Genomic DNA, 19,598 nt, shown 5'->3' on the forward strand with positions numbered 1-19,598 from the left:
CTTATTCATGTGTATGATTGCCTTTTACTTCAAAATGCCATTTGATTAGAGTGTAGAACAATTTTACCGTCCACCTTCACAAGTTTATTGTGTAGTCTTGTTATCTGAGTAATTACTTTTGCCTTTCCCTTTCTATTCGTGTTCATACCATCATTAAATTGATGGGCGTCAAATTATTTAGCTTGGATATTGAAACGTCATTACAGTCTCGTTGGTGTACATTTGTATTGCCAAAAATGCTCCCCACTCAGAGTGGGCGAATTCAGAATTTACCTAGTTAGTTGAAAAAGGTTGGCTAGAGTTACTATTATCCTGCACCTAGCTGGCACTCGAGTATTCTGCTGCTGCTTTCTATGAAAATTCATATTGTCTTTTTTCCACTTGTATCTGTATTAAAATATTATTGGAACATTATTATATGTATAGAGTTTTAGGTATTGTCGTATAGTATTAATCCAGTTATTCGTGTTCATTATATCCATTGTGAAGTCCAAGCCCTGCAGACAAAGTTCTTTATCAATGTCTATAATAAATATACAGTAGGTCTAACTGCACCACAGTGCTATTCTAGGTGGTAATTAAGCAATCAGCATAACAGTGACATAAAACTTCTCACAGTTTGTAAAGTAATTGCTCAGCAGTAAGAGTAATCATTCTTTGAATGAAATGGGTCTGTCCCCTGGTAGATGGCTCGTGCCTCACGGAAATGTCCTAACAGGTGTAGAAAAACATTTTTATATCCATAGAATTTAGAGTACTACACAATGTAACAACTTGCAAAATAAATATGTCCATGAGAACAGCATCTAAAAGTTCATGATGATTCGTGCTACTGTTACATCATCCATTGAAGTCCAATACGTGATGCTGGGTTCCAAAGCCCATATCACAAATCGTTATGTATTGGTAACTTGTAACATGGTATTATTTAGCAAACTTATCTATAGCAAGACCCCATCTCTTTTATATGATCTACTGACTCCCTCTCCTCAGGGGGGCTCATGACTCTTTCGTGAGTACATGTGTGGCGAGTGCAGGGCACCAAGTTATTGCAACACTACTTCCTTTCCTGTGCTGCAGTCTCTCATCTTTGACTATCCTCCTTTTTGTTGTTCTTTTTCTCTGGTGGCAGCCTTTGATGTTAACCCGGCTATTCCCTAGGTTCTGCTTTCCTTTCTTGGAATATTCTTTCTTTCACAACCTTTTGGCTGAAGTAATTTGTGGCAACCTTCTGAATTTGACTGTCATTCTCCAGTTTTTTTGTGCTGTGGACCAACTAGGGAAAAAATACTGTATGCACTGTTAACAATCTCTTCTTACAATACCTGCCTGGGGGTCTTATTTGCACTTTAAAACCAATGCAGTAGCTAATTTGACATGGTGCAGTCATTTTGTCCCCTTTTGGCTAAGCTCCCTGACAACACAGGAATCACACTTTTGATGCCTGAGCTGCTAGGTCCCTATCCAGGCCAAGCAGCAGATGCTCATCTTCCTAGGGCATCATGCCAGATAGCCTTTGCTGTGGCTGGGTGTCCTTGATCGAAGTAGGTGGCATCAGGGTGGACATTTCGCACATGAAACATAGTAAATTACATGAGAACAATGACTGTTCTTATCCGACCATCTCTTCAAATAGGATTCGAAACTTCATTGTGGGCAGTTACAGTCCTACTGCATTCTCTACACTTGCTACCCAATGTGAAGGGGGACAAGCCAGTCATCTAGGAGTGAAACTATTTATTCAGTAGTTAGTGTGTACATGAACTGATGGTATAATTTTACTGCAACAAAGCCATTATTTTTTGGGGAGCATATTGAAGATAAATTTGCAGAAGTTGAGTCATCAGGAAAAAAGTGCAACAGATTGCTATTGATTAAAGCCTCTTCAGCTGCACAATCTACAGCTCTTCTTTGTTAATGACTGGGTGACATACCAGCGATCATTGTCCCACTCAAGACATTCAGTATGGTTCAAGGAATGATCTTCCACTAAGATCTTCCACTCCAAACAGATGAGAAGCTACAGATTAATCTTGAATAATGAGGCGTACATTCTGTCTGACACATCTGAAAGGGTCCCAAGGATAATAGAATAGGTACAGGTGCCTTTATCTTAGCCTTCGAAGGGTGTCATAATGTACAGGTGTGATGTGATACCTTACTACCCACTGCCCATGAGGTGCTTTTGATGTTGGCTCTTTGGTTACATGTGCAAGGCAGACCCTAAATGTGGTAACTGCGGATGATCACTCTGTGAAGGTAGTCCTTGAGAACAACCACCTTTGTGTGTCAATTGAACAGAAGGGTAGTCCTTGAGAACAACCACCTTTGTGTGTCAATTGAACAGAAGGGTATGCTGTATGTTAACTGGTTTACCCAGTCTTTAGGAAGAACATAAAATTCAGGAATGTAATTCTGTGGATCTCCTGTCGCACACTGAGGCAATATGAAAGCTTACATCCTGCTGATATGACATCCAGTTATGAAAAAGTCATAGCCACTACTCCCACTACCTGAGTTTTTTTCAAAACTGGGTCTTCCACCACCCTCCTCTCTTGTGGTTTCTGTGGCAATGTCTTCAGGGACTACTGGTGACAGGGCTCCCCGTCAGAACACCTCTCCCCAGAAACCCTTAGATAAGAGGCCTGACACTAGCCAATGGCAGGAGGAGCCGCAATGGCTGACTGCTCTGTCCCCACACTTGTCGTGGATAGGCCCTCGTAAGAATGTGTGACACCAAAGACTGTGAAAGTGAGGAGGAGGAAGAAGAAGAAGAAGCTCCCCCTGTGACTCTGGAGGCACCAGGTCATACCGTCGGATTCTGAAACAAAGCTCATTGATGGGGTTCCACCAGCGCCAGTGATCCTGTAGCATGGCCAGTCCTGGTAGCCCTTTAAGCCTAACCAGGACACTCATAACATGTAATCATTCAGTGGAACTGTAATGGGTATTACAATCACCTGCCAGAACTATAACACCTTATTTCTTCCTTTTCTGCAATTTGCATTGCTCTACAAGAAACACATTTCACTGATAAACATTCTCCAATGCTCCATTGTTATTATGCAGCCTGTTGGAACTGTGCTGGCCCTAAGAGGGCATCCGGAGAGGTCTGTACATTGGTTCACACAGATGTGGTCAGTGAGTGTGTCCCCCTCTGTACCACATTGGAAGCAATAGCAGTGTGAGTGTAAATGACATCAGTAATCACCATTTGCAGTTTACACACCTCCAGGTGGACCACTTACCTTGAGTTGACCACCTTAATCCAACATCTCCCCTCCCTCCTTTTTTTCCTACTTGGAGTTTTAATGCACACCACCCCCTGTGGGGAAGTACCTCTTTGTCTGCAGAGGCCTTCTACTTGACCAGCTTCGTACTGACCAAGATCTGTCTCCTCAATAATGATACTCCTACCCACTTCAGTGCCATCCATGGCTCCTTTTCAGCTATCAGTCAAAGAATCTCTTCCCTCAGTCTTGTGGCTTCACTGCATTAGTCGTCTTTGTGACAGTAACCACTTTCCAGTGATCCTATTGCTTCCTTGCTGTTGGCAAACTGTCTGTCAGATTGGGTGCTTTGAAGAGTCATCTAGCAGTTATTTGCCTCTGCTGGTGACGTTGCCTTCTAACAGTCCTGTCCCCTCAGTACAATAATAGTGAAGATAAATATTGATAATTTAGTTTTTTGATACTTCTGTCAATGTCAGCTGACGTGTAAATGTACATCATTGTAAGAGGAAAAACAGAGTTGTTGATAGACAGTTCCTAAGTTGATTGTAGCAGTAGTTAACAGTCAGTAAATATACTCATCGTGATTTTTTGCAGATATTGTAGGTTCGGTATGATTCCTCAAGAGGTCTTGGTATTTCCAGGTTTATGAATGAACATTAACTTGTTAACGATTCTTTATCCTAGGTTGCTACTCACCACATAGTGGAAATGTTGAGTCACAGACAGGCACAACAAAAGACTGCTAAACAAGTAAGCTTTCGGCTAAAAAGTCTTCTTCTGATTTACACACACACACACACACACACACACACACACACACATACATATACACACACACACACAAATGCAACTCTCATATGCATGACCACTGTCTCTGGCTGCCAAGGCCAGACTTTGAGCAACTGCACATGATGGGGCAGACAATCTGAGTGGTGGGCTTGTGGGAGCAAGGTAGGGCAGGTAGGTGTTGTCAGGAGGTTAGACAGAGGGCCTTGAGGTGGGTGGGTGGGGGGGGGGGGGTGGAGGGAAGGGGGAAGGCAGTGGAAGAGGAGAGAAATAAAGAGACTAGGGTGCGCTGGTGGAATGAGGGTTGTGGGGACGTAAGATATGTTGCATGGAGAGTTCCCTCCTGCATGGTTCAGAAAAAGCTGAAAGAAGGATCCAGATGGTGTAGGCTGCGAAGCAGTCATTGAAATGAAGAACATGGTGTTGGGAAGCATGCTTAGCAATTGGGTGATCCAACAGTTTCTTGACCACAGTTGGTCGGTGGCCACTTATGTGGACAGACAGCTTATTGTTTGTCATGCATACGTAGAATGCAGCACATTGGTTGTAGCTTAGCTTGTAGATTACATGATTGGTTTCACAGGTAGCCCTGCCTTTGATGTGATAGGTGATGCTTATGATTGAACTGAAATAGGTGGTGGTGGGAGGATGTATGAGAAAGGTCTTGCATCTAGGTGTAGTACAGGGGTATGAGCCTTTTGGCAAAGGGTTGATGCAGGGTTTATGTTGGGATGGACGAGGATATTGTGTAGGTTTGCTGGGCAGCAGACTACCACTGTGGAAGGGGTAAGAAGGATAGTGGGTAGAACATTCCTCATTTCAGAGCACAACAAAAAGTAGTCAAAACTCTGGCAGACAATGTTGCTCAAGTCATGGGTGGTATTGGGTCATGAGTGGAACGCTCCTCTGTGGCCAGACGGTGGGAGGTTGGGAGGTGGTGGGTGACTGGAGAGATAAAGTGTGGACAATCTGTTTGTGTACAAGGTTGAGAGGGTAATTATGGCCTGTGAAGGCATCAGTGAGGCCCTTCAAACTTCGAGAGGGACTGCTCCTCACTACAGATGCAGCAGCCACAGGTCGGTAGGCTGTATGGAAGGGACTTCTTGGTATGGAATGGGTGGTAGCCATTGAAGTGGAGGTATTGCTGGTGTGTGGTACATTTGGTGTGGACATAGATACTGATGTAACCATTGAGGAAGGTGGCTTGATGGTTTGAGGAGGACTAGGTGAAGCAAATGGGGGAGATGATGTTTGGATTCTGGAGGAATGTTGTTTGGCTTTTTATCCTAGTACATTCTTGGACTCAACTCTGTCAGTAATATGATTCTCTTCATTTCATAATAAATGACACTGGTTTAAAATGGTTACTTTCACATTAATAATAAATGACACCAGTTTAAAATGGTTATTTTCAAATTAAACACTATGTTTAAGATTTACTGATTTTTATATTTCTTCTCATATGTATCTATGTATCTCCTCATAAGTTTGTATTCTCTTCTTGTCTAAGCTGTTTATTGCCCATGTTTCACATCCATACGTGGCTACCTTCCATACAAATACTTTAAGAAAAGACTTGCAAACACTTAAATCAATATTTGATGTTAACAATTTTCTCTTCTTCGTAAACATTTTCCTATCCATTGCCAGTCTAAGAGGTCTGTTCAGAAAATTACAGAACTTTGTCCACAAAATTTTTTATGCTTACTTTTTACTTATTGTGCATGGTCTCCTTCGAAATGCTCTCCTTCACAGTAGATACACTGCTCCCAATGCTGTTTGCGCTTCCAGAAAAAATCTTGGTACGCCTCTTGCTGGATCGCGCAAAGCGCTGCCTGCGATTTTTTTTTAATCTCGTCTATCATTGCAGATCTTCGTCCTTTCAACAGGGTTTTCAACTTCGGAAATAAAGAGAAGGTCCACAGGAGCCAGGTCTAAAGAGTACGGAGGATGAGGCACCACATTGATTTCATTTTTTGTGCAATAGTCTTGCACCAACAGGGATGAAAGTGTGGCTGCATTATTGTGATGCAAGAGCCATGAATTTTGTCACCACATTTCAGGCTGTTTCCTTCTCGCATTTTCCCGCTGGCATTGTAACATGTTTCAGTAGTACCCTGTGGCACAAATTCATGATGAACTAATTCTTCAAAGGTCTTGCAAAACCTATCCCAACCCATTTGAATGTTGAACCTTGGTCTCAACATCATAACCATAGACCCACATCTCATCACCAGTTATAATTCTCATTAGGAACATCTTGTTCTCATTTGAATGATTTAAAATCTCTTCACAGATTGCAAGGCAAAGGTCTTTCTGGTCTGACTCATGGGCCTAGGGATGTACTTGACGGCAACACAGGACATTCCGAGGTGCTGTGTCAGGATTTCATGCCATGATGCAACTGAAATTTTACATTCTTCAGTAATGTCTCAGACAGTCAGTGTTCGATTGGCATGCATAATTTCGTTGATATTCCTGATGTGAGTGTCATTGGTGACGTTGAAGAGTGCCCTGAACGGGGTCATGTTTAACTTCCGTAAGACAACTTTTAAACCATGTGAACCATTTTTAACACTGAATATGGCTGAAACACTTGCCATCATAGGTTTCCTGCATCATTGTAAAGATTTTCTTGTGTTTCAAACAAAATTTAATACAGACGCATTGCTCCTCTAGCCCTGCCATCTCGAAATTCACAAACTGTGCTGCACAACATTCTGCTCAATACAGCAGTGAACAATAACTAAGAGACATAGAACAATGAACCTTCTGGCAGTTACACAGTAAACACAGATGTATGCAGGGATGTCAACTGCATTTCGCTCCAACACACCATTGACATGAAATTATGAATTTTCTGGAATTTTTTGAATAGACCTCGTACATTTTATATCTTCTCTTTTTCGGGTGGCATCAGTTATTATGCTACCCAAGTAGCAAAACTCATCTGCTACTTTCAGAGCCTCATTTCCTAATCTGATTCCCTCCGCAAACACTTGATTTAATTAGACTACATGCCATTATTCTTGTTTTGCTTTTTTTAATGTTCACCTTACATTGACCTTCCAAGAGAATATCCATTCCAAATCCTTTGGTGTCTCTGACAGAATTACAATGTCATTGTCAAATCTCAAATTTGTTCTTAACATGCTCCTTCTTCTAGTTTCATAATTTCAGTGATGCCAGATACATGTTTCTGAAAATATTAACGTCTTTGCATTGCTGCTCCCTGTAAAGATGATATATTGAGTTGCGACAGGCACAATGAAAAGACTACTATGCATTAAGCTTTTGGGCAAAGTTTTCGTCAGATAAGGATACACACATGCGTTCGCACATGCAAGCACACCTCATACACACATATGACCGCAATCTCTTGCTGCTCAGGCCAGGCTGAACTGGAACACATTGAATGGAAGCAACAATCTGTAGTGGTGTGGGGAAGGGTGGTGGGGGTGTCATAGCAGGGTACGGATGGTGCAAGAGGAACAGTGTGGCAAGAGGAAACAGTGCTGCCTGGTGGAATGTGCAGGGAGTAGAGGTGGCAGACAAGGTTACCTGATGCAGGAGTCTGTTGGGGTGGGAGGGAAGCGGAAAAAAGCGAGTGGAAAGAAGAGGAGCAGAGAAGGGTAAAAGATTGGTAGGTGCATTGGCAGAGAGCAGTGCACAGCGAGGGTGAGGGATCGTGAGTTGGCAGGAGATGATATGTCAGAGGGACAGAAATTGTTGGGTGGGCAGTGTGGGAACAGTAGGCTACTGTAGGTTGAGGACAGGATGATTTCAGGAGCGGAGAATGTCTTACAAGGATAACTGCCATCTGCACATTTCAGAAAGGCTGGTGATGGAGGGGGGGGGGGGGGGGGATACAGATGGCCCAGGTCATGAAACAGCCATTGAAATCAAGCAGGTTATGTTCAGTTGTATGTTGTGCAATAGGGTGGTACAGCTTATTTTTGTTCTTGATCACAGTTTGTTGGTTGCCATTCATCCTGGTGGAGAGCTGGTTGGTAGTCATACCATTATAAAACACTTAGCAATGGTTGCAATAGAGCTGGCACATGACATGGCTGTTTTCACATGTAGCCCAGCGTCTGATGTGGTAGGATAAGCCTGTAACAGGACTGGAATAGGAAGTGCTGGGTGGATGGATTGGGCAGATCTTGCTCTTGGGTTTTCCACAGGGTTTGATCTCTGTGGCAATGGATTGTGTTTGGGAGTGGTGTGGGTATGGACTAGGATGTGGGTCAAGAGTAGGTGACAGAACGCCACTTTAGGAGGAGTGGGAAGGATCTTGGGTAAGATTTTGCTTATATCAGAGCATGATGATAGATAATAAAAAGTCCAGAGGAAGGATGTGGTTCAGTTGTTGCAGTCGTGGATGGTACTGGGTGACGAAGGGGGTGCTCCTTTGTAGCTTCTTTCTGGGATGGTGTAAGGGTTTGGGGTGTGTGGGCATGTCATAGGAAATCTATTTGCAGACCAGATCTGGTGGATGGTACCTGTCTGTAAAGGCCTTTGTGAGACTGTCAGCATACTGGGCAAGGGAGCTGCAGATATGCCATCTGTGTGTGGCTAGGCTGTATGAGAACCATTTTTTGATGTGGAAGGGATAGCAGCTGCCAAAATGCTGATACTGTTGGTGTTTGGTGGGTTTATTGTGGACAAAGGTGTGGATGGAGCCCTCTGAGAGGAGGAGGTCACTGTCCAGGAATTTGGCATGCTGGGTTGAGATGGAACAATTTAAGTGGATTGGAGAGAAAGGGTTGAAATGATGAAGGAATGAGTATAGGGTGCCCTAGCCCTGAGTTGAGATCATGGAGATATCATTAACGAACTGGAGCCAGATCAGGAGTTTTTGGTTTTGGGGGCTAGGAAGGTTTCCCCAGTACGGCCCATAAACAGGTTGGCATATGAGGATGCCATGCAGATTCCCATTGCTGTGCCGTGGATTTGTTTGTATACCTTCCCTTCAAAGGAGGAGTAGTTGTGTGTTAGAACATAGTTAATAAGGTGTCCGAGGAATGAGGTTGCGGGTTTGTAGTCTGAAGGACATGGGAGATGTAGTGTCCAATAGCACCAAGACCATGGGCAAGAGGTATGTTCATGTATTTAATGTGGAGCATTGGTGAAAGAAGTGGTTGGTATGGTTCATGTGGGAAGCTAGATTTTAGGCTTTTAAGTTGAAGGTTTTGGTCAGTATTATGAATTTGCTAGGTATTTTATGAATGTATTATTTGCCAGTCTCAAAGGTAAGCTAAGAGAATGTGTTTTTCTTTTTTTCTTTGCCATTTATTTTCCCTTTCCATGCTGCTCCTGTGGCAGACAATGTATTATGTACTCCTGCACATTGGTGCTTGAGTTATTTACCAGTGCCACATAATTCCTCACATCTTCATTTATTCTATTCAGTGTACTTTCATTAATGTGTAGTGATTTTTTGATTTTTTAGAAAGCAGTTTTTTAAAGAAGTGAAATGAGCTTAGAAATGTTTAAACTTTGTTGTGCTCTGCTTTCTTTTCTTTATAGAAATAGGTACTGAAGTAAGAATGTTTGTTATTTCTGCAGATAATCCAGAAGATGAACAGTGGTCTGAGATACATGCACGTGGTGGAAAGGAGCTAGATGTCCGAATGGTTGCACATACAACTGTATACCACCCACAAACAAACTCTTTGATTGTCTATGGAGGCATTGTGGTAGGTGTTGCTCGTTTCTCAAAGCTGAGTGATAGAATGTTTTCCTTTCAACTGGATAGCAAGCATTGGTCAGAGGTTCATTACCCTCGGGCCCATCTCCGTGACACCTATGTTCCACGGGAGAGAGCATTTCATACAAGCACTATTATAGGTATGTTGAATCTTATATGTTGGTCAAATTCATACATATTGTTAAAATATTTGTTGCATCGTATTCAACTAGAAACTTAGATAATAATTAATTTTCAGATTGTACGTTCTGTGTAGATTATTTATCGTTGCAAGATATTTGTTATTTGTAAAAATGTAAATATATAAATATTTATCTGCAGTGAACTGTCCTCATTAAGTGTTAGAATAAACTTTGATGATATTGGCAATCGTACTGCCCCTACAGATATTTCTTTCATTGCATAGGTAGATTATCAAGATGTTTTCTTTCTTTTCTATACATTCATGAGAATGGAATAATGGTAAGAAGGGAGATGTTACAGAGATTAAGACGGGGAGAGAACGGTGAGAAGAATGAGAAGAAATTAAGATCAATTGCCCATAGAATACATGTGAGAAAAGAACTGCTGAAGTGAAATTCGAAAAGGAAGGACTGATGGAACAGAATAGAGCAAAAACACCAGTGAACAATAAATACATGTAAAGCTAGAGACTGTGAGATAGTTAGAAAAGAGCAAAAATTGTGGAAAGATGGGTAGAATATTTTGAAGACATACTGATCATGATCCTAGATATTAAGATGTCTGTTGGAGCAAGAGGAGCAGGAGCATCATTGCACGAGGTGGAGTCAGGTATAAACTGATTGATAATATGCGACTGTCATAGTTGGTGTAGCCTCAGAACTTACAAAATACGGTACTCATCCCGTAATATGCAAAACACGTGCACTAATAACCAACATATGGGAAAATGAAAGCGAGGCAGAATTTTGGAAAACTGGTGTAATGTACCCTATGTATCACAAAGGAGAAAACTTAACTGTAGAGGTGTAGTATTACTAAGTAAAACATGCAGGATATTTACAGAAGTACCAAACGAAAGGATAAAACAGTTCACTGAAATATCTTCGAAGAGCATCAGTGTGGTTTTGTGACAGAGTTAGGAGGCCTTGGACAAACTGCCACCAGTCAAATGCCATAAAAATTATTAATGTAGCACCAGTCTACACTTTCTTGTTGTTGATTTTTAACAGGCATTTCATAATGTTAACAAACATCATATGAAGCACCAAAAGAACTGGACATCTGTGGTAGAATGTGCTTCAACTTTGCAGCTGAGTTAAACAGAGCAATTGTATCTTTGCAGTTCTGCTTAACCTATAGCTTGATCAGAGTAACAAACTGATTAACTTGGTCTTGTCTTTAGACTAATTGAATAACATGGTTATTATCTGGTTGACATAATTGACTCATAGTGGCTAACTATCGTGAGCTGCTGTTGTCATGTCCCATGAATAATAAAACATTGTAAACAATTGTGTATGTGCTTGTCTTTTACACTGTTACACTGAACAAATAATAATAATAATAATAATAATAATAATAATAATAATAATAATAATCCTGGTGGAGGTCCGGGAAAAGAATAGGCCTCCGGTATGTTCTGCCAGTCGTAAAAGGCGACGAAAAGAACAAACCACTAATAGGGCTAAGCCCCCTTTTAGTGTGATTAGTTGGTTCAGGACAGAACTAATGAAGCCTCGGACAAGCAGTCATGGATGGGGACAACGCTTGAATCCTATGCCCATCCACAACGGTAACGACACTGCTAGCCACACGGAAAATGATTTAAATCCAAATAGAGGTGTTTTGCAGGATATGCTTCCTGCAACCACCCTAGAAGGAAAACAAAGACAGAGGATGAGATGGTCAGATGAAGTTAACCAACACCTCATGTTCTGTTATTACCAAGCAACAAACTTAGGAACCAACACAGCTAGATACAGATCACAAGTATACACAACATTTATTACCAGATACCCAGAATTAAAATTTTTAACAGAACAACGACTAGCTGATCAGATCCGTGTAATAATAAAAAATAACAGGATACCCCAGTCAGTATTAGAAAACATCAAACAACAAGTACAACAAATACTGGAACAAAATAATGTGCAATCAGAAGAAGAAGAAAATACAGTAATGGACGCAAACATCCCAGAGCAAACAAACCAAGAACAACACGTGTCAATTAAACAATCAGAGGAAAACAAAATCTTAAGACAGCCACCAGAACAAGCACAAATAGAACACGAAGTGACACACATGTTAGAAATAGAAGAAAAATTTCAGCTGACATATATAGAATACAAAGACACAAATACAGACATTAGACCATTCTTGCATAGACCACCAAATAACTCACAAGTCGAAACAACAACAACAACTATCAACACACTCATACACAACAAAATAAATGAAAATACAACTATGGAAGAGTTACAACTACTGGTTTATATAGGAGCACTCACTACACTAAATATACACACTAGGCAGAGATCAGAACCAACCAACACACAGAAGAAACCCACAAAACCAACATGGCAACACAGGCTACAGATCAGAATAGAAAAACTGAGAAAAGACATCGGACAGCTAACACAATTTATAAGAAATGAAATGTCAGAAAAAAAACGAAAAAGGTTAGGTAAAATCTCACAACAAGAAGCGATAGAGCAATTAGATGAAAAGAAGCAGAAATTACAAGCGTTGGCCGAACGACTTAGACGATACAAAGAAAGTGAAAATAGAAGGAAACAAAACCAAACATTCAACACAAACCAAAAGAGATTTTACCAGACAATAGATAACACACACATTGAAATAGACAATCCACCAAACATAACAGACATGGAACAGTTCTGGAGCAACAAATGGTCATACCCGGTACAACATAACAGACGTGCACGGTGGATACAAGCAGAAAGAGACACTTACAAGATGATACCACAAATGCCTGAAGTGATAATTTTGCAACATGAAGTCACCCGAGCAATTAATTCTACGCATAATTGGAAAGCCCCTGGAAAAGATAAAATAGCAAATATCTGGCTAAGAAGTTCACCTCAACACATTCACATCTAACTAAATTATTTAACAATTACATTGCAGACCCATACACATTCCCTGATACACTTACACATGGAATAACTTATCTGAAACCTAAAGACCAAGCAGACACAGCAAACCCAGCTAAATATCACCCCATAACATGCCTACCAACAATATACAAAATATTAACTTCAGTCATTACACAGAAATTAATGACACATACAACACGGAACAAAATTATAAATGAAGAACAAAAACACTGTTGCAAAGGAGCACGAGGATGTAAAGAGCAACTGATAATAGATGCAGAGGTGACATATCAAGCTAAAACTAAACAAAGGTCACTACACTACGCATACATTGATTACCAAAAAGCTTTTGATAGTGTACCCCACTCATGGTTATTACAAATATTGGAAATATACAAAGTAGATCCTAAATTGATACAGTTCCTAAACATAGTAATGAAAAATTGGAAAACCACACTTAATATCCAAACAAATTCAAATAATATCACATCACAGCCAATACAGATTAAGCGTGGAATATACCAAGGAGACTCATTAAGTCCTTTCTGGTTCTGCCTTGCTCTGAACCCACTGTCAAACATGCTAAACAATACAAATTATGGAAACAATATTACTGGATCGTACCAACACAAAATCACACATTTGCTATACATGGATGATCTAAAACTACTGGCAGCAACAAATCAACAACTCAACCAATTACTAAAGATAACAGAAGTATTCAGCAATGATATAAATATGGCTTTTGGAACAGACAAATGTAAGAAAAATAGCATAGTCAAGGGAAAACACACTAAACAAGAAGATTACATATTGGATAACCACAGTGACTGCATAGAAGCGATGGAAAAAACAGATGCCTATAAATATCTAGGATACAGACAAAAATAGGAATAGATAATACAAATAATAAAGAAGAACTAAAAGAAAAATATAGATGAAGACAAACAAAAATACTGTAAACAGAATTGACAGCAAGAAACAAGACAAAAGCTATAAATACTTATGCTATACCAATATTGACCTACTCATTTGTAGTAGTGAAATGGAGTAACACAGACCTAGAAGCACTCAATACACTTACACGATCACAATGCCACAAATATAGAATACATCACATACATTCAGCAACAGAAAGATTCACATTAAGCAGAAAGGAAGGAGGAAGGGGATTTATCGACATAAAAAAACCTACATTATGTACAGGTAGACAATTTAAGAAAATTCTTTATAGAACGGGCAGAAACTAGCAAAATACAAAAAGCAATCACTCATATAAATACATCGGCTACACCATTGCAATTTCATAACCACTTCTACAACCCTTTAGATCACATAACATCAACAGATACGAAGAACGTAAATTGGAAAAAGAAAACACTACATGGCAAGCACCCGTATCATCTAACACAGCCACACATCGATCAAGACGCATCCAACACATGGCTAAGAAAAGGCAATATATACAGTGAGACAGAAGGATTAATGATTGCAATACAGGATCAAACAATAAACATCAGATATTACAGCAAGCATATTATTAAAGATCCCAATACCACAACAGATAAATGCAGACTTTGCAAGCAACAAATAGAAACAGTAGACCATGTCACAACCTGACATCATACTCATCAATAAAAAGAAGAAATTAACACAACTAATCGAAATATCCATACCCAATACAACAAATATACAGAAGAAAAAGGAGAAAAAATTGAAAAATACATCCAACTGGCTGAGGAAGTCAAGAACATGTGGCATCAGGATAAAGTTGACATTATACCAATTATACTATCAACTACAGGAGTCATACCACACAATATCCACCAGTACATCAACCCAATACAGCTACATCCAAACGTATATATACAACTACAGAAATTTGTAATTATTGATACATGTTCAATTACCCGAAAGTTCCTAAATGCAATATAACATATACCGTACAGTTAAAAGGAAGTCACGCTTGATCAAGGTCCGCGTCACTTTCCATTTTTAGCCAGACATAACGTCTGAGAAAGAAAAGAAATAATAATAATAATAATAACAATAACAATAACAATGGCATTGAAACTAGTCCTAGAGCAATGTAAAGTTGTGTTGCAGCTTCTCAGTAGCCATGTTGTCTTTTTTCAACTATGTGGAAGCTATGCAAACTGTTTTAAACCTTGTGTGTGATGATAATATGAGATACTCACCAGCTAATGTGTACAAACCAGATACATGACCTATAATGGAAACTTGCTGATATTTAAGACCTATTTAATTGTAAGAACAACCAGTTTTTACATGTGGGTTGGAAGTGTGACCCCTGCCACAACCTAAAAGCATTTGAATGAAACTCCCTACAAAAATTTATGGGTGTCTGAGAAATGCTTGGGTTTGAAGACTAAGAAGTCATAATGCAATCCAGATGAACGTAATTTTAAGAGAAGGAGAAATGAACACTTTTACTTTCTTTCTTTCTTTTTTTTTCGCTCTAGAGTGTGATGCGTGCATGTAGTGAAAGAGTTTGGTGTGGGCTTAATGACTTTGTATCAAAGATTTTATGGCATGAATTTCTGAATTTAAAATATGTTATCCCCCTTTGTCTAAAAACGTTTTAGTGAGAGCGCAATAGCTTCACTGCTGAGCATCCAAAATGCACACTCATCACCACTGTATGTCTCAATTTCCTGCCAAATCCAAATGTATCATTTCATTCTTTGTACAGATAATGAATTATCTTCTCACCCACAAATACTTCCCCGTGAGTGGATATATAGACAAAAATCTGTGACTTGGTCATGAAATCAGACATCAGTACTTACATTCTGTCCCAATAGTGGCACTTAGTATACCAACTCAGTTGCTACTAATCAACAGTCTTTTATGTGGGCATATCGACTAACCACCCATTGAGCACATCACCAATAACTTCAATAGCTACTTTACAATCTGCACCATTTGGAGCCGCCTCCCACCCAACATCAGATTCCCTGAATAGTATGGAAACTCTTCCTCCAACACATATTCTTTACTTCTAAAGCCTCACTTGCCTTGATCTCCAAAGGTACCTGTCTACAGCCTCCCCACCACCACCTCTGCTAAACTTTTTACACACTGCTTCTCTCTGACACAAGTAATGCCTAAATCGTTTGTCTGAACAGTAACAGAGTTTTTCCTTGATTAATGTTTATTAATATGAGCAACAACTCTTTGTTCATAAAGTATGTGATAGGTTATTTTAAATATCTTCCATATTTAAGTGAATGGGCCAACTTCTGAAAAAATACTCATTGTGGCACGAGACCCAATAAATTGTAAATTTCTGAGAGATATTTTATAACTGATTGAGTGTGACATAGCTGGAAACTTGCATAGAGTTATTGATTGATAATACACGTGCAGACTTATAGCACTCATCTTTGGATTAGAACGAAACTACTTACCTTCATTTGTCATACATCAACAATGTTGAAGTAGATATGTAGTGAGTAGCTTCCTATCCTTTCACTATTGTTGTGGCTTCATTCTGGATTTCCCATTGTACATGCCCAGCATGTCTTCCTTCATTTCTCCCATTGACAGTTTGCCCTGTTCTAGGTTCATGCTCAGATAAGTGTGCTGATGGCCCCACTATTGTTCCTCCACCTGCCCCTGAAGTCTGTTTGTTGTGGGATACCTCGTTCTTGATTGTAAACATTGTATATATTCTTTCATTCTGTTCTTTTTTCCCCCTTTTCTCTCTTCTATTTCCATTCATCAGAATGTGTGTGTGTGTGTGTGTGTGTGTGTGTGTGTGTGTGTGTGTGTGTGCGCGCGCGCGCGCCTAAATTCTAGGTATTTATGGAGTATTACTTAAATTAAGTAGTGAGTCTATGGTTGGGAGATACCAGCATGGAACAACTTTTTAATATGCGTTTGTATTGTATCATACTGTAAATGACCTTCAGCAAATCACTCCAGAAATGCTGTGTGCCACATGGTGCAACATGGCTACAAGGTATGATATGTGCTGCATTTGCAGTGGCGGATTTGTTGAGTGGTAATGTCCTGTTACACAAACTTCAGACACAAGCTCCAGACTCTCCTACACATGTATGTTCCATTAACAAGCAGTAGTGTTTTACTTTTCTGACAAAAGAAACGGATCACCCTGTAGGTTGAGGCCCCACCATGTGAGATACTTGTTTTGTAGGAGCTGGTAACTAGCAAGTATCCAAAAGGAACACAGAAGTTTTCTTCAGAGTCTTTCGTACAGTGTTCATTGCACATAAAACACTGCAGTTAATTCATTCAAGTCAGTACTGTAGATAATTGGTTTTACCTCTAAGAGGTTGTACAGTCATATCAAGAAGGAGATTATTATTATTGTGCAGAAAGATACTTGATCTAGAGCAACACAATTATCTGACTGTATTAATCAGCTACAGTTTACTCTTAACACAGTTTCTACCCCTCCTTCCATATAATGTCGTTTTCTCTATGTATAAAAAAGGAGGGAGTACATAAGCATTCACAGAAAAACTGTCATTTAAAACAAGTGTATGGTCTTTGTGCATTTGATTTATAATTTTAATTTTGTTTATGTGCTAACACACATATTTTTCCCATGGTGGTTTAGATGCTCACCGTACTCAATGTGCAAATTTTTCTCCATCAGATTAATATCTATTACATTTTATTTTGTGTAAATGGAATATAGTAGTTTAATTTTATCATTAGTTTTATGGATCTCTTTGTTAACACACACATTAAAGGTCATATCACATCTGTTTGGTATCGCCACAACAATACTTTTTTTTTCTATCTTATTCATGTCTAACATCTTCTTCAAACTTAAGGAAAAGGTTAGATTGCTACTCAATATAAAGACGACAGGTTGAGTTGCCAACAGCCACAACTAAAAGCATGCACACATGACTGCCATCTCTGGCAGCTCGGACTGGAATGCAAATTTTCAGTTGATTCACATCCACTAAAATCTTGCTGGGTCTCTTGTTAATGTATGATTTACATGTATGTAGGTTATTAAATGTTTTTCTGGGAACTATGTTAGGGTACAGCCAGTATCACAGTGACTTTCAGTTACATGTCATTTTGTTATAGCAGTCAGTAGATTGAGTAGATTTCTGTGTATGTTCTGTAGTGTCTTCTCCATGTACAATTTTCTCACATTTACAATATATACTGGCAGGAATTAAGAAGTGACTTTTTTCAGGGAAACATTCCACGTGGGAAACGTATATCTAAAAACAAAGATGATGTGACTTACCAAACGAAAGTGCTGGCAGGTCGATAGACACACAAACATCCACACAAAATTCAAGCTTTCGCAACAAACGGTTGCTTCATCAGGAAAGAGGGAAGGAGAGGGAAAGACGAAAGGATGTGGGTTTTAAGGGAGAGGGTAAGGAGTCATTCCAATCCCGGGAGCAGAAAGACTTACCTTGTTGTTGTTGTTGTGGTCTTCAGTCCTGAGACTGGTTTGATGCAGCTCTCCATGCTACTCTATCCTGTGCAAGCTTCTTCATCTCCCAGTACCTACTGCAACCTACATCCTTCTGAATCTGCTTAGTGTATTCATCTCTTGGTCTCCCTCTACGATTTTTACCCTCCACGCTGCCCTCCAATACTAAATTGGTGTTCCCTTGATGCCTCAGAACATGTCCTACCAACCGATCCCTTCTTCTGGTCAAGTTGTGCCACAAACTTCTCTTCTCCCCAATCCTATTCAATACTTCCTCATTAGTTATGTGATCTACCCATCTAATCTTCAGCATTCTTCTGTAGACCTACCTTAGGGGGGGAAAAAGGACAGGTATACACTCGCGCGCGTACACACACACACACACACACACACACACACACACACACACACACACACACACATATATATATCCATCCGCACATACACAGACACAAGCAGACATTTGTAAAGGCAAAGAGATCTCTGCCCAAACTCTTTGCCTTTACAAATGTCTGCTTGTGTCTGTGTATGTGCGGATGGATATGTGTGTGTGTGTGTGTGTGTGTGTGTGTGTGTGTGTGTGTGTGTGTGTGTGTGTGTGCGCGCGCGCGCAGCGCACGCGCGCGCGAATTCCTGTCCTTTTTTCCCCCTAAGGTAAGTCTTTCTGCTCTCGGGATTGGAATGACTCCTTACCCTCTCCCTTAAAACCCACATCCTTTCGTCTTTCCCTCTCCTTCCCTCTTTCCTGATTAAGCAACCGTTTGTTGCGAAAGCTTGAATTTTGTGTGTATGTTTGTTTTTGTGTCTATCAATCTGCCAGCGCTTTCGTTTGGTAAGTCACATCATCTATAATCATAATATGCTTTAGCTTTTTGTCTGAGAAATTAAAGAGGTAGAGGTAGAGGTAGAGGTATAGGTAGAGAGAGAGAGAGAGAGAGAGAGAGAGAGAGAGAGAGAGAGAGAGAGAGAGAGAAGAACAGTTCATTATGAAGAACATTGTGAGAAATCTTAAAGTTGCATTTGGTGATAAATGTCTGTTAAGGTATTAGTGAGTTAATGGATTCTTGTGATTCTTCAGCTTCTCCCAGTATATTTTTCTAAAAATAGTTGATTGGTGAAAGGGTGGATGCCTTCAACATGCACAATTTTTTTGGCAGGCAATCACATTGCTATCATCAAGTGTACTGACAAACCGACCTCGTAGGGACCACCGTGGCACGTCCCCTCCTCCCCCCCCCCCCCCCCTCCCTGCGCTCCACCACTTCCTTTTCTGATCTACCATTCTATTTTGTTGTACATCCCCAGCATCTCTTCCTCCATTTCTCCCGTTGACAGTT

General features: G+C 40.1%; 1 protein-coding gene across 1 annotated transcript in view; it reads left to right on the plus strand.

The window, feature by feature from the left end:
• Positions 1 to 19,598, plus strand: part of LOC124799322 (multiple epidermal growth factor-like domains protein 8) — a 380,153-nt gene that overhangs the window by 107,903 nt on the left and 252,652 nt on the right. The window contains exon 7 of the mRNA XM_047262911.1: positions 9,588 to 9,869. Coding sequence (XP_047118867.1) covers positions 9,588 to 9,869 — 282 coding nt within the window. The remainder of the gene's footprint in view (positions 1 to 9,587; positions 9,870 to 19,598) is intronic.

The sequence above is a fragment of the Schistocerca piceifrons genome, chromosome 5, assembly GCF_021461385.2.
Source record: "Schistocerca piceifrons isolate TAMUIC-IGC-003096 chromosome 5, iqSchPice1.1, whole genome shotgun sequence".
NCBI classification, from domain to species: Eukaryota; Metazoa; Arthropoda; class Insecta; order Orthoptera; family Acrididae; genus Schistocerca; species Schistocerca piceifrons.